The sequence below is a fragment of the Myodes glareolus genome, chromosome 22 (assembly GCF_982192425.1).
Source record: "Myodes glareolus chromosome 22, mMyoGla1.1, whole genome shotgun sequence".
Taxonomy (NCBI): Eukaryota; Metazoa; Chordata; class Mammalia; order Rodentia; family Cricetidae; genus Myodes; species Myodes glareolus.
The window spans coordinates 36,637,537-36,652,240 of record NC_142047.1 but is presented as its reverse complement, the minus strand read 5'-3'; the positions used below and the strand labels follow the sequence as shown (position 1 = coordinate 36,652,240).

The window sequence follows — 14,704 nt, the reverse complement described above, 5'->3', positions numbered from 1 at the left end:
TTAGAGATACTGACATGTCATCTTACCTCTGCTCAGCTCGTTCTACAAATCAAACTTCCTGGTTGGCAAACTCCCCCTTTTAAAATCCAATGCAAGGAAAGCCAACCCCAGGACAGCATGACCTTTGGGGTTACAGTGAAGATTATTGATTGTCCATTCTGGACACCATGGGCAGAGAAGGATACCCTCCAGAAGGGCTGGTGCCAGATTTCCCCAGTGGGGCCTGAGCTCAGTATTTAATTCCTGCTGCCAACAATTAAGACATCAGGCTATTCAGGTAACACAAAGAATGTAGTGCACGTCTTTGATCTTAGAAGAGCTGGAACAGTCCATCTGCCATAGGCCAGCTGTTCTTCAGCCAGGAAATTGAGGGAAGAGAGAACATCTGCTCGGGACAGGGCAAGTGAAGACATGGCTGTACCTGGTCAATGAGAACACTGTAATCCACTGACGGGGAAAGTCTACTGTTCTGGGCTGTGCGTGCCCTAGAATTGGGGCGGGGCAGAAAAGCCAAGGTTAGCCAGTCCTCAGGTGTCCCTAAAGTCTGAGACTGCTTACCTTCTCATCCAAGAATTCATACTGAGCTGTTGCAGAATCTTTACCCTGTACTCTGTTTGTGTCCTGGCAGGATCCCTGGGATTCTGAAACTCCTGTTCATGGGCCAGTATCTCATTATATCATAGGCTCTGAGAGCCCAGAGAGTCCCAGTATGGGATACAACAGGGCCTGAAAATGTCTGTCAGTTGGATATTATTGTCTCTAAGTTTGATCTTGGTGGGAGTTTGCCAATAGTGTGGGTACAGATGAATGATAGATGAATTAAGAGACAGGCAATTAAGGAAAACACATAAAAGTCAACAGAGAAATACAATGAAAATGATATCATTGAGACTTAACAGCTACCTACATAAAATTCCATCCAAACACTACAGATGATACACATTATTTCCAGAACTTCTGGGATGTTCTATAAGATAGGTCTCTCTCACACACACAAACACACACACACACACACACACACACACACACACACACACACACACACACTCATACACACATACATATATATGTGTGTGCATGTATATATATATATGATAGAAACATATATACGTATATATTATGACAGAAAGAACGTTTTACCCAATATAGAAAAACTGAAAACATTTCTCCTGTTTTATTACAATGGAATAAACTCTGCAATCACAGCAAAAGAAACTATAGAGCATGCAATCTCATTGAGATTAACCAATATGCTTTTGAATGATGAATATGTCATTCAAAAAATCAAACATGAAGGTTAAAATTCAACAAATGAAATAAAATGGAAAGGAAACAAATGAAATGCAAAAGACAACATACAATATTCCATGGAAGATATGCAGTTATGAGGGGTGGAGTGGCATTTGCAGGCCTAAGTCCCTAGGTATAAATTTCAAATGTCCATGCCCTTCTCCCTCTGCGATTTCTCCATCTGTGGAATCCTCTGCACACATCTGCTGAGAGATACAGACTCTCAAGTGCAGCCTTCTGCTTCCTGCTCCCTACCCGTCCCCTGGGCTGGGTCTGTGACAAGGAAGTCACCGTGATTTGGGGTGGGGTTTGGGGTAAGGGTCACTGATATTCAGAATGATTTCAGAGTCCATGCTGTTCCTTCTGAAGGGGATGCAATAAAAAGACAAAACAGATAGGTGTCTTTGCCAGCCTAATAGACTGATAAGCACAGGCTCTCTTTAAGTCTGTCTGGTCAGTGCTGGTCTCCTGGGACATTACCTTGCACTGCCTCATAGAGTTCTCACCTATACCTTGTTGAGTTCAAATTCCTTCCTGGGTGAGGCCCACAACTGCTTCCTGTTGGGAAACACAGTGCATCTCATCGCAACACAAACCCAGGCCCAGGACCTAGCTGAGTGGTTCTCAACCTGTCAGTTGTGACCACTTTGTGGGTGCAGAGAGTGCCCAAAAAAAGCTTTTTAGATGGGTTGCATATCTCATATTCCAAGTATCAGATATTTGCATTATTGTTTATAATAGTAATGAAATTACAGTTATGAAGTGTCAACACAATGATTTTATGGTTGGGGTCAACACAACATGAGGAGCTGTCTTAAAAGATCACAGCATTAGGAACAGTGAGAACCACTGAGAAACCTGACCATGCCACTGGATCAATTTCCTGACTTCCTGAAGGCCATAGCCTGTGTGTTTCTCTTCTCCTCCTGTGTGTTCAGGGTGAGACTCTGAAAGAGGAAGATGGGAGCAGGGTCAGAACTGCCAACCTCTGCAGAGTCAGAGACCGAGAGGCAGGAGGAGGCAAGGGGTCAGAGAGGGAGGATCATATGGAGAATGACAGGCAGCAGTGAGGGACAATGCCTCCACCTAAGCCCACGGGTGGCCCTATAACAAAGACGGGGGTCAGCGAGACCCGAAGACACTCAGCACTGAGAAATAACAGTGTGAGGGGCTCTGATGAGTGCTGGACCTGGAGGTCAGGGGACCAGGCAGATGGTCAGGAGCACAGGGACAGAGGGGACATTTCTCTTCTCTGTGTGTCTATGGTTAGACTGTGGCGGCTGCTGCTGAGTACCCAAGAATAACAATGAAACTATTAACTATTATTCATGGCGTCATTGGCATCTTACAACTCACCACTTAGGTCAGAGAATTACCCAGGTGCCCTCAGAAAGATTATGGAGAGTATCCTGGACCAAAACAGAACTGGACCTCTCCAGCCTCACAGCTGGAGAAATGAGAGGACAGGATCCCTTCAACATGTCTGACCTTGGACAAAGGAACAAGGTAGACTCTAGGGCAAAGAACATGTGGTCTAGGTCTGCCACATAGTCTTTCTGTCCTTAAAGAAGCTGAGCCAAGAGAGTACTGGGGCAGGGTGTGTCTTCAAACCTTGATGCTTCTTATCCCTAGTCGTTCTACTGTGAACTCTGAGAACTTATTACCACTCCTAGTAGTACAAGCCACTCAAAGATGACATACTTCCCTCAGCCTGAGACCCTTGTCTGCACTTTCCTGGGTTCTAGTTAATGGTCACTAGCGTTAAAAGCAAGGTCTCTTTCCTCTCCTCCTCTCCGTTCCCGGGGGCCACCCGAGAGTGCAGGAATCCCATTAAACCTGGATATTTCTTAATTTGGCTTGTTGTGATTTGGCGTCATTGGGGTTTTTGTGTTGGCAGAGAGGTCGCATTAGGAAAAATTTCTAACAGGCAGCAATCACTGAAGACAGGGGATGAGCTTTTAACCTTGGGAAGATGTAGGCAAAACCTACTGATGTCTGGATATGATGCTGCTCTGCCCTCATCCACACCAGTTGACACAAAAGGTGGTCAGCCATGTGGATCAGAGAGAAGGCATCTCAGAAACATGAGGCTGACTTGAAGCTTATTTCTGCCAAACTCTATGGTGAAAAAACATGGTGCTCTGTGAGGTGAGTTGGTGCGGGAGAATTGTCTGTAATCTGTCAATCATGTTTTAAATAAAACGCTGATTAACCAGGCAGGAAGCATAGGCGGGAAAACCAGACAGGAAGTAGAAACGATGCAAGGAGAACAGGAGAATTTTGCAAGGAGGAAGCTGATTCCTCCCACTTCTGCCCAGACTCCAAAGAAGTATGTTGTGATCTACCAGCTGAAAAAGGTACCAAGCGATATGGCAAAAATACATCAGAAAAATGGGTTAATCAAGATGTGAGAGTTAGCCAGTAAGAAGCCTGACCTAATGGGCCAACCATCTTTATAACTTACAGAGATCTCTGTGTAATTTTCTTTGGGGCTAAAAAGCTATGGGAACCGGGCAGGGGAGAAAACACAAACAAGCAGGCCCTCTCATGTTACAGTGAGTTACCAGAAAGATGGGAGCTTGTGGTCATGACCAACCCAGCAAAAGGGGCTTCACTGGACACCTCCCTGCACCTTTCTGTATGGAAAGAATCAAGGCTGCCTAAGGTAAGGGAGTAAGCATGATTTAAATACATTGTATATGTTATGAAATTATCAAAGATTAAAATATACATCTTCAATATATAGTTTAGGAATAGAGCACTTGTCTCATATGTATAAGATCCTGGAATTCAATATTCTGTCTCCACTTCTGATGTTTGAGGAAATTGACTCAGAAGCAGTGATGGGATGTCAAATTCTCATGTCCATTTGTTAACAAGCTCTAAGTATTCTTATCTACACGAGAAACTTATAAAACATGTGACTTGACACAGCCCTGGTGTATCAGAAAGTTTATGTGCCCATAACAAAATTCATCGTAAGCAGCAAGCTCAGGTCTATGACAGACACAAGTGTCCTGGGTACTTGGAAGGCCAAGGAAGGTGGGTTATATGAGCTCAAGAGTTTCAGGTCATCTGGTAACAGATACACACACTTCATCTCAATTGCCTGTATGCATAGACTGATACATGTAATATGCATACATGAGTTTGTATATATCATAACCAATGTGACTTATAACCAAAAGGAATTTGCTCACAATTTTGGAGACCATGAATTCCAAAGTTAAGGTACTATTGGGTGTGCTGTGTATTGATGGCTAGCTTTCTTATTCAAATATTGTTTTTTTTTGTTGTTGTTGTTGTTGGTTTTTTTGGTTAGACTGGGCTGATGGGATTAATAATGATATCCATGAGCTGAGTTTCCTAGTGGAACTCTAGACTATTATATAGTAATAATGAAGATAATTTGTAGCCAAAGCCAATTCTCAGGTGGCACTAAAGGTTGTCTGACACTGACCCCCATGCCACTTCCTCTCGGTAGCCAGTCTGGACTCCTGATCCTGCATCCTTTGATATATCATCTTAGTGCTTTATTGGGACTCTAAAACTTCTATTTATACACCTTTATCTCAGGTTTATCATAGTTCCTTTGACCTCTGATTAACCCCTGTGTTGGAATCTGCAAGGCCCAATCAAATGCTTACCACATGGTTACATATGATATTAATCAAGAGGTGGTAAAAGAACTTCACTCCAATCCTAACGACCTAAGGTCCACTTTGCCCTTCATATGGTGGGATTAGAGTATAAACTTACACAAATTCTTCCTTCACCTCCATATGTGAGCTAGGCACTGGGAAAATCTACATACATGCACATACATATGTACATACGCACAAAATAAATAAATAAATAGATACAAACAGTTATAAATATTTGTGAAATGTATAAGTGATGGTGAAGTTGATCTTGGCAGGAGCAGGCCACTAGAGGAGACACATCTCAAGGGTGGAGTGAATAGGGTCTGGGGACTATAAAACAACCAGTTTTGTACTCTGTTTTGATCAAACACCTGTGACCTAACAGGGAGGTGTCCATGTAGACACTAAGAATATTGAAGAGACCAGGAGCCTGGATCCAGGCTCAGTAACTGAGTCTTCCAAGCACAGAAGAGTCTTGAGGATGAAGGTCACACCCAGAGCTCCTGCATGTGCCTGTCTCTCCTGAGACATCTTGAGTGTGTCCCTACTTACAGAAGCCCTCTGTCTCTCCTGTTACAGCTTTCTGTCCCATGTGAGGACAGGGCTCCTGGTGTCCCAGGAGAGCTTCAGAATCCATGCTGTGCCTTTCCAGGGCCAAGGAGGAAACAGAATGAGCAGGGTGACTTTGCCCTGTCTTCTGGATATTGGCTCCTGGAATTTTTCCCTTTTCAATATATGACTCTTACTGTAGCTACAGCAGGCCTTTATGTAAGAATGACAATAATCATAATTTCACGTGGCCAAATAGCTCAGAGTGTGTGAACTCTGTGGCCAGAGAAATGTTCTGACACCTTTCAAAGGGCAATTGGAAAGGCCCTGAGGGATAGGGAAGTTCCCACACTCACACCCTACAGCTAGCTGAACTAGGAGGTCCTGGGTTCCCTTCTTTTTTGCCCTGGTAACAGTGCGATGTTAACTCCCACAATCTGCTGGCAACTGATTACACTCAACTAACCCAGATGGCGTTTCTCTAAACAGGTCAGGACACCTCAGAGTCCAGCCCCATCAGAAACACACACACAGGCCAGGTCCGAGGCAGCCTTGTTGAAGTGAATGATGCCGAAGTTGGTGTCCATACCTTCCTGGGAATCCACTTTTCCAAGCCGCCTGTAGGACCACTGCATTTTGCACCCCCTGAAGCCCCTAAACCATAAAGATGGGACCTCACATCCAGCCATGTAAGTTCTGTACAGAGGTCGTCTGGCCCTGCTCTGAGCTCTGAGTCGTGCTGAAGTCATTCGTCCATCTCAGCCCCACAGCAGTTTTCTTTCACTGTGGAGAATCCGCCATGCATTTTTCTAACACATGTGCAAAGGCTGAGTAGAACAACTGTACCAGCTCCTGGGTCAGAGCTTGGCACCATTGAGAGTCAGATGCAGGTACTGTAGAGAGGAACAAAGATTAAATTTAGTCACAGATTCAATAAAGCCCAGCGTTCTCTTCAACAATGGGATGGATCTCGAGGCATGAGTTGTGTGACTATTAAGGAGAGAGCACCCCAAATCAAGTAGAATACACTTCAGGTTCTGAGAGGTGTGAAGGAATACTTCCTAACTCCATCCTCACAGCCACTGTGACAACCTATTGGGCCAAGCAATACTGACCAAGGAACTATATGTAACTAATTCTCACTGAAGATGGCATAGGAAAAAGAAATTCCCTGAGTCTGTACATGGGGTGAGTGATTTCTCACTGGCTTTGGGCAGTATTGTCCATTGATTCCTCTGATTCCTGTAGAGAACCACACTCCAATATTGCAATCTGCTTGTTTTCTGTTGTTGTAATAAAGTACCAAGAAAAGCAGTTTAGGAAAGAAAGCTACTATTAAAGTAGATGATAATTTATCATGGTGGGGAAGTTACACTGAAAGAAAATTATAGGAGCTGGTCACATCACATCCACAACCAGGAACAGAGAGGTGAAATCGCTTGCATACTTTACATTGCAAGGGTCTAGGTCACTTTTCTATTCTTACACACTTTAGTGAGTGTCACCGCATACATCCAATCTTTTCCATAGAGACACTGAGATGTCTCTATATACCAGAATCAGAAAAAAAAATATACAGACCTAATCAAACTGGAGGACCCATCCTAGCTCTCATGGAGCCTGTGGCCATCACCTTGGTGGAAGGGCCTCAGAGGGGGAAGGTGTGTTATCAGGGCCTCATGAAGAGGAGCCGCTGGAGGTGGGGGACAAAGATCCAAGCTCACATTGGCTTTTGACCACTATGTATCTCTTGAAATATCTCTCTGCTATTTCCATCATCTGTCTGCAAAACCTTGAAATGATGAATTCAGAGGGCCCGAAGGACATGAACCTGCCCCTGCCCGCACTCTCTATGTCTGAGAACTGCCTATATCTCAACATCTATACACCAGCTCATGCCCATGTGGGCTCTAACCTGCCTGTGAGTGTCCGGACATGGTCAGTTTGGGAAAGGGCATTGTTTTCAAGATGATTAGAATGGATAAAAGCTACCTGATCTCCACTATAATGGGGACTCTGCTGAAAAGCCTCTACCTATTGGGTCAAAGCAGGCCTTCTCAGCCACACTAAGCACCTGGATATGGAACACAGAACAGGAGCATTGACTGATTAAAGGCTTTAGTTCTTTATTACAACTGGACTCATTACACAACCTGAGTTTTGTAGGACCACTTAGGTGCTCAAGCCTCAGTATTAAGCTTACCTATATCTACTTTTGGATTATGTGTTGTGTTGTTGAGAGCTGATGATCCTTTCCTTTTTTCGTCTGGAGAGATAACCATGAAGACACCGCTCTTCGTTCCACTATGCAGAGTCTGAGTAATGACGACATTACTCTACAAATACCCATTAATTCAAACTGAGATACATGGGGGTGGTGGGGACTAGAAATATACTGATGGGGCACCTAGAGAACCCGCCTATGACGAAGGTCCTGAAGTCCTGAGGATTTGCATGTATTTGTGTAGCTGCACAGAGGCACAGCAGTTGATTCTCTAGTAAGCAGTCTTGCAGAATAGGAATGGCTATGAACTTCCCGGCAACTCTCTTGACTTCTCCAGGTGATGGTATGGATCCATGGTGGTGCCCTTGTTGGAGGCATGGCTTCTATTACTGATGGATCCATGTTGGCAGCGATTGAGGATGTGGTGGTTGTTAATATCCAGTATCATCTGGGTGTCCTGGGATTCTTCAGGTGAGGATAGGACTGGGGCAGCCACTGGCAGCTGAGAAGACCCTAGACAGCCCTTTGATCCATGTCCCTTCCACTTCTCAGCACTGGAGACCAGCACGCTAGAGGCAACTGGGGCTACCTGGACCAAGTGGCTGCCCTGCGCTGGGTCCAGCAGGACATTGCCCACTTTGGAGGCAACCCTGACCTTGTCACCATCTTTGGCGAGTCAGCAGGTGGCACAAGTGTGTCTTCACTTGTTCTGTCCCCCATGTCCAAAAGACTCTTCCACAGAGCCATCATGGAGAGTGGAGTTTCCCTGCTGCCTGACCTTATCTCTGACACCCATGAGAGGGTCTACAATGTGAGTGCCCTCAACTATCATAGACTGAGTCTGCCCCCTCAGCCTTTGTCTTCTGGTATCTGGTCTTCTGACTCATGGGGAAAACAATAACCATGGAAAATGGTTTCCCTCCAGTTTTGAGAGACTCAGGGGTTAGCTGCTATTTGCTTCTACTTCGTACTGGGTGATTATGTTATCTGACCAGCAAACTGCTCCAAGCAGCTTCCATCACTGACAAAAATAAATATGCATGTGCTTATGGAGGTAGCTTGGTGGGTTTTTTAAAAAGTGTTTGGAGTACAAACCTGAGGACCTAAGTTCAAATATCCAGTACTCCCAAAAGTCTAGAGATAGTAGGATATCTATCTCTAGATAGTAGTGATAGTAGGTTCCTGTACTTAGGTGGGGGATGCAGAGACAAGAGAATCCATAGATGTTCATGGTGTAGCTACAACTAGGAGCAGAAAACAAGAGGACACCCTGTCTCAAATAAGGGTCATCTGTGAATAAAGATCTGGGCCTCTAATGTTCACATACAAACATCGGCAGACTTACTGCTTCTCTCATTTCCGATGTACAGAAGGGTGGCTGGAGATAGTAAAACTAATCTAAATAAAAACGTGTGGAGGTAGAGAGGATACTGCCTGATGCCTGTCACCTTTGAAGAGTAGGACAAAGGGAATAATTTATATGTATATGTATACATATGTATACATATATACACACACACAAATAATATACACACATGCAACACATAATATTGTATGGAATTTAGGGCAATAGCATTGAGTTTGAAATTGTAAGTATTCTTCTCCCGACTTGTTCCCTTTCACAGACAGTGGCCAACCTGTCTGGATGTGGGACCATGGACTCAGAGGCCCTGATGCACTGTCTGAAAGGCAAGAGTGAAGCAGAGATTCTGGATATTAACAAGGTAAGTAGAATTGTGAGCCTTGGGACATCTAGTCAAACTTTGTGTTCTTTAGTTCTGTGTACAGTATGAACACCAAGATAGGCTAATCTAAGCGTAGATTCTCTTCTGGAGTGAGCTGAGAACTTTGAGGCCAGTAAGAAATATGAAAGTGGTGGAGGTAACTCAGTGGGCATCAACATACACATTGCATTCAACATTAACTCTGATGCCCCTCAGGTCTTTAAGATCATCCCTGCTGTGGTAGACGGGGTTTTCCTACCCAAGCATCCCCAAGAGTTGTTGGCTTCTGTGGATTTTCGTCCTGTCCCCAGTATCATTGGTGTCAACAATGATGAGTATGGTTGGGTCATCCCCATGGTGAGTCTCAGTTCCAATTCTTTGGGTGATTGATGATTCAAATGCTAAACAGTGGGGACACAATGCATCTTTAAAGGAGTCCATCAGAACCTACACTTAACAGGGTCTTCTACAACCCAGATGTTCGGTACTGCTCAGACAATAAAGGAAATAACAAGAGAGAACCTGCAGGCTGTTTTGAAGAATACAGCATCACAAATGGTGAGATATTGCTAGTCCTATCCAAATGGAGATGTCCCTCATATCCCTTCCCATATAGTATCCCTATTAACAAAGGTCAGCATATGTGTGTGATTCTGTGCGGGGTGACCTCAGAGCATGAACCTTTTTCCCTATCGCTCTATCTCTGCCCAGGCCCCATTCTCCCCAAAGCAAATGCTGCTGCCCAAGTAACTGAGAACATGCCTAACCGCATTCATTCTGATCTGTTTGGTGTAGATGCTGCCTCCTGAGTGTAGCGACCTGATAATGGAAGAGTACATGGGGGATACTAAGGACCCACAGACCCTGCAAGCACAGTTCAGAGAGATGACGGCAGACTTCATGTTTGTGATCCAAGTAGCACATTTTCAACATGAGTACATTTGTAACAAGGATTGGGGGAGCAGTTCAAAGATGTGGGTCATAGGTGCGCACTGTGGAGCAATGTTGTATTCTTGCCAACCCATGTCTAGTTTAGTAGAGTGCATCTAGGTACAGAAGAGAAAATGAGTTTCTGATAATCTATTAACTTGGCATAACCATCCAGCTGGGAAGGCCATGAGCACTCTTTTGGCCTGAGCTTTTCCACAGCTAGAATTCCAGCCTGGAACGTTCTCTCCCCTTTAACATACATGATTCCAGGTAACTTCATATCAAGGTACCTTGTCAGCAAATATGTATCAGAAAATAGCATGTTGATGGGCTACTAAGTCACTGTTTATCCTACCTCCAGGTTCCCATGCCCCTGTCTACTTCTATGAATTCCAACATCAACCCAGCTACCTCAAGAATTTCAGGCCACCCTACGTGAAGGCTGGCCATGGTGATGAGGTTCCTTTTGTCTTTGGGTCTTTCATCTTTGGCATGAAACATGAGTTTTCCTTATTCTCCTTGAGCTGACTGAGGTCACAGATGACACCCCAGGATCTCCTGAGCTCTCAGTCCATTTGAGAAAAACTAGATTCTGGGAGAGAATAAATTCAAATGTCTACCATATCATAGGCTAAAAAATTATACCAAGGTTAGAATCTGGACCCGTGCCAGTCTAGCCTGTGATGGAGATGACAGTTCACTGCGGCAGGAATTCCATTAGAGAATTACATGGATGTTGACTATTGTGTAGTGAAGAAGGAAGGTATTAGAGCTGATAGTTAGGATCCGACAGCAGCTGGGATTCTGAGTGGGAAGCATGAGTGAGCAGTTATGTTCGGTGTCATGGACTTCAGGATTTATTTTTCTCATGACTTTAGTTGTCCCCACTGAGGAAGAGAAGCTACTGAATGAAAGGATGATGAAGTACTGGGCCAACTTTGCAAGACATGGGTGAGAACAAATCTTTCTGTCAACCTTCTCTGTATGGGTCCCTGTATAGGTCTCCCTTTTGGGTGATGGTCTCTTTAGTTTTTCTGAATCTTCTATCACATGATATATTCTTCTCTGCTGGATAGCACATTTATATAGATACTTTGTAGGTGTCAGTTACTGGTCATCTACAGTGACCTGGTTCCTGAGTAATCACACTATGGCACTGTTCTTAAATCTTGCCTCTTAGATTAGATATAAAACAGGTCAGGTAGTCATCCGCCACATGGCGCAGAAACTAGTGGGTGACACTTGTGTCCCTTTATCAGGACACCTGTCCCATCAGCCCCATTAACCACTGGCTTAATATTCTACTGCCTTGACCATAATCAGGGGGTCAAACTTATTATCAGAATGACCTCACCCTTCCCTGCTGACTGGCATGTCCACAGGGTCTACCCTACTGGCATGTGTTCGATCATGAAGAACAGTACCTGCAGCTGAACATCCGGCCTGCTGTGGGCAGAGCCCCGAAGGCCAGAAGGCTGCAGTTCTGGACCCAGACTCTGCCTGAGAAGATTCAGGAGCTAAAGAAATCTCAGCGCATGCACAAAGAGCTATAGTGTCCTATGTGTGAAATGGTGTATAGCACTGGCTGCTGATGGGGTCACCTTGAGTTTCCCAAAACATACTAACTAACCTGGGTTGAACCTAACATTCTCATAACCTCTGCACTTGTCTGTTTTTCTACATTAATCACAAATCTGCTGCATTTCACTCTATCCTTCTGAGCCATCTTTGTTAGACCCTCTAGTGAATGCTCCCATAACAATGTGGAATTGTTAACCTCCCAAGGAAGGCTCATCTCCTTTCACACTCCACTGGCACTAGGTCCCTTCTATCCTCCCTCATTTTCTCATCCTCACTGTCATTTTCTCTATGATAAAAACATCTCTTTAAAACAAAGCTTCATTTTATAAAACATCGACATGAGTTCTTAAAAAACCCCTGTATTATATGGGTGAGTTGTGTCAAAATCATGTGCTCTATCTCATTAGATTCATGCTTTCGGAGACCATGATGTTCAAGGTTAAGATATGAACTTGTTTGCTGTATTGTGATGCCTAGCTCTCTGATCCAAAGATGAAACTCAGTTTTTCACTGAGTATTGGGATATTTAATATTGCTCATGGCGCAGACCTCCATTACACCTCACTCTTAATAATATCACATTGGAGCCTAAGTTTCAACATAAAAATATGAATTATAGAAACTTTCAAAACCCATCGCATAGAGTTTCCCAAGTCAGTCACTGGATTTGAAGACATCCCATGGAGTTTGTAGATTAAATGACATCTACAATCTCATTTAGCATAAATGTACATTTATCAATATTAATTTCTTTTTTCTATCCTCAATATCCATCCTCATTCATCTACTCTGTCCCAAAGTAATCAGTGGCACTAATTTTTCTAGATGTAGGTTTAAATATCTATTATCTACTCCAGATAGATAGTGTGTAATGGAGGGTGCATATGTGTATGTGTGCATGTGCACATATTTCTGTGCTTGCATGCATATTTGTGCATATGTGTGTGCTTTTGTGTTTACACATGTGAGTATGTGAACATGCACACAATTGTATGCATGTATGTGTCTGTATGTGTGTATATATGTTCTTTTCTTTGTATATGTGTGCATTGTATGTGTGTGTGCATGTGTGCAGAAAAACCAGGTTTGTTAGTTTGTGTCTCCTGAGATTTGTTTTGACTTCCAAGGGTTCTGTAGCCATGGTAATGGTAACATTTGCATCGTCACATCACATCTGTGAAGATGTTTGACTCTGGGGTGAGTCCTGTTAGCAGGGTAGAGAGATCAGAAAGTCCATACATGTATGAAATAGATTGCTGTCCCCTGTCTCACTGAGCACTTGTACATGTCTTGGGGTGTTCTCTTGACTTCCACAGTTACCCTGCAACCCTCCAGTCGCTGTGATAATTCTCTGTCCTTGATTGTCCATGATGCATGATTTTCATTCTCACCTCTTTGCTGTTTCTAAACATTTTTGGCCATTCTAATTAATGACTTCTCATTTACTTTATGTCATTAAACAAAGGGGTCAAACTGCACTTAAGCTGTTGAATTTTCTACAAACATTTTCTCTTTCTCACTAAGAGGCCAGATCCTTTGTGCTAAACACGCTGATACCAGCTACCCCTACCTCTGCTCAGCTTGCCCAGCTAGCCAAGTTTTCCCAATTGACAAACTCCCCCTTTTAGAATCCTTTAGTGCAAAGAAGACCAACCCCAGGACAGCATGACCTTTGAAGTCACAGTGAAGATTATTGATTGTCCATTCTGGACACCATGGGCAGAGAAAGATACCCTCCCGGAGGACTGGTTCCAGATTCTCCCACTGGGACCCAAGCTCATTATTGGACTCCTGCTGCCAATGAGTAAGACACATCAGGCTTTTCAGGTAGCACAAAAAGTCTAGTGCATGTCTTTGACCTTATAAGAACTAATACAGTCCATCTGCCATAGGCCAGTGGTTCCTTCAGTTGGCAAGATAAGGGAAGAGAGAGCATCTGCCCAGGACAGGACTGGGAGCACAGACAATTTGAAGGGAGACACTGAATTGACATCATGCCTTGCTGACTGAGGTAATCAGACACAGCCGATGGTTGTACCATGTCAGTGGAAACATTAGGAAAAACACTGAGGAGGAAGGTCTGCTGTGCCTGTTGTGGGGACTCCTGTGAGAAATCTCTCACTCAGACACACACCCTGATTAACTCATTGGATCTCGAAGAAATAAAAAAGAAAACCAGCTCTGCTTCATAAAAGTAAAAAATGTAAAAAGAGGATAAATGTGTGCACATGTGTTTGGTTTTCACATATTGGTCACAATCTGACCCCTTCTTGCCCTGGGCTTTTCCAACCTCATAAGGTGGAAATCCCACTGAATGCCATTCACGGAAAGCTGCTCTTGGGGGGATGAAACATCATGGCTTGCCAGGGTTGAAGCAGGGCTACTTCATCAAGTTTTGTCTGCCTCTGTAACAGTGCCAGCTGTCAGTGGTGGACCCGGTGTGCGTCATGCACAGAGAAGCCTAGCAGCAAGGCATCCCATGTAGGCAGCAAGTCCAGACGACAAGAGGTGAGCTTTTGACTCTGGGAAGATGAATGCCAAAAGCCTCTGATGCCTGTATGTGCTTCTGCTCTGGCCTCATTGACATTAGTTGACACAAAAGATGTTCATCCGTGTAGATCAGATAGGCCAAGTCATCTCAGAAACACAAGACTGATTTGAAGCTTAGATCTGCCAAATTCTACAGTGTCAAAACATGACGCTCTATGAGGTGAGGTACCATGGAGGTGGGCGCTTGGGGGGGATGACAAATCCAGAACAAG

General features: G+C 44.0%; 1 protein-coding gene across 2 annotated transcripts; it reads left to right on the top strand.

Annotated features, from left to right (window-relative positions):
• Positions 1-6,154: 6,154 nt before the first annotated feature.
• On the top strand, positions 6,155-14,461 carry LOC125402297 (acylcarnitine hydrolase-like). Of its 2 annotated transcripts, none has more exons than XM_087900309.1 (10): positions 6,155-6,172; positions 8,045-8,178; positions 8,260-8,518; positions 9,333-9,431; positions 9,648-9,788; positions 9,909-9,989; positions 10,227-10,416; positions 10,723-11,312; positions 13,571-13,746; positions 13,835-14,461. In XM_087900309.1, exons 2-8 carry the CDS (start codon positions 8,048-8,050, stop codon positions 10,887-10,889), a joined length of 1,068 nt encoding a protein of 355 aa, XP_087756435.1. In that variant the 5' UTR covers positions 6,155-6,172; positions 8,045-8,047; the 3' UTR covers positions 10,890-11,312; positions 13,571-13,746; positions 13,835-14,461. The 2 variants fall into 2 exon arrangements, with proteins under 2 accessions (XP_087756435.1, XP_087756434.1); XM_087900308.1 differs by lacking the exon at positions 6,155-6,172 and adding an exon at positions 7,266-7,404.
• The last annotated feature ends 243 nt before the right edge of the window (positions 14,462-14,704 follow it).

Bases quoted from the DNA above. Each gene is read 5' to 3' on its own strand.
- LOC125402297 (XM_087900308.1), top strand. From the start codon at position 7,282: ATGATGAATTCAGAGGGCCCGAAGGACATGAACCTGCCCCTGCCCGCA. The intron at 8,519-9,332 runs GTGAGTGCCCTC...TCCCTTTCACAG, and splicing joins CCCATGAGAGGGTCTACAAT to ACAGTGGCCAACCTGTCTGG. The intron at 9,990-10,226 runs GTGAGATATTGC...TGTTTGGTGTAG, and splicing joins AGAATACAGCATCACAAATG to ATGCTGCCTCCTGAGTGTAG.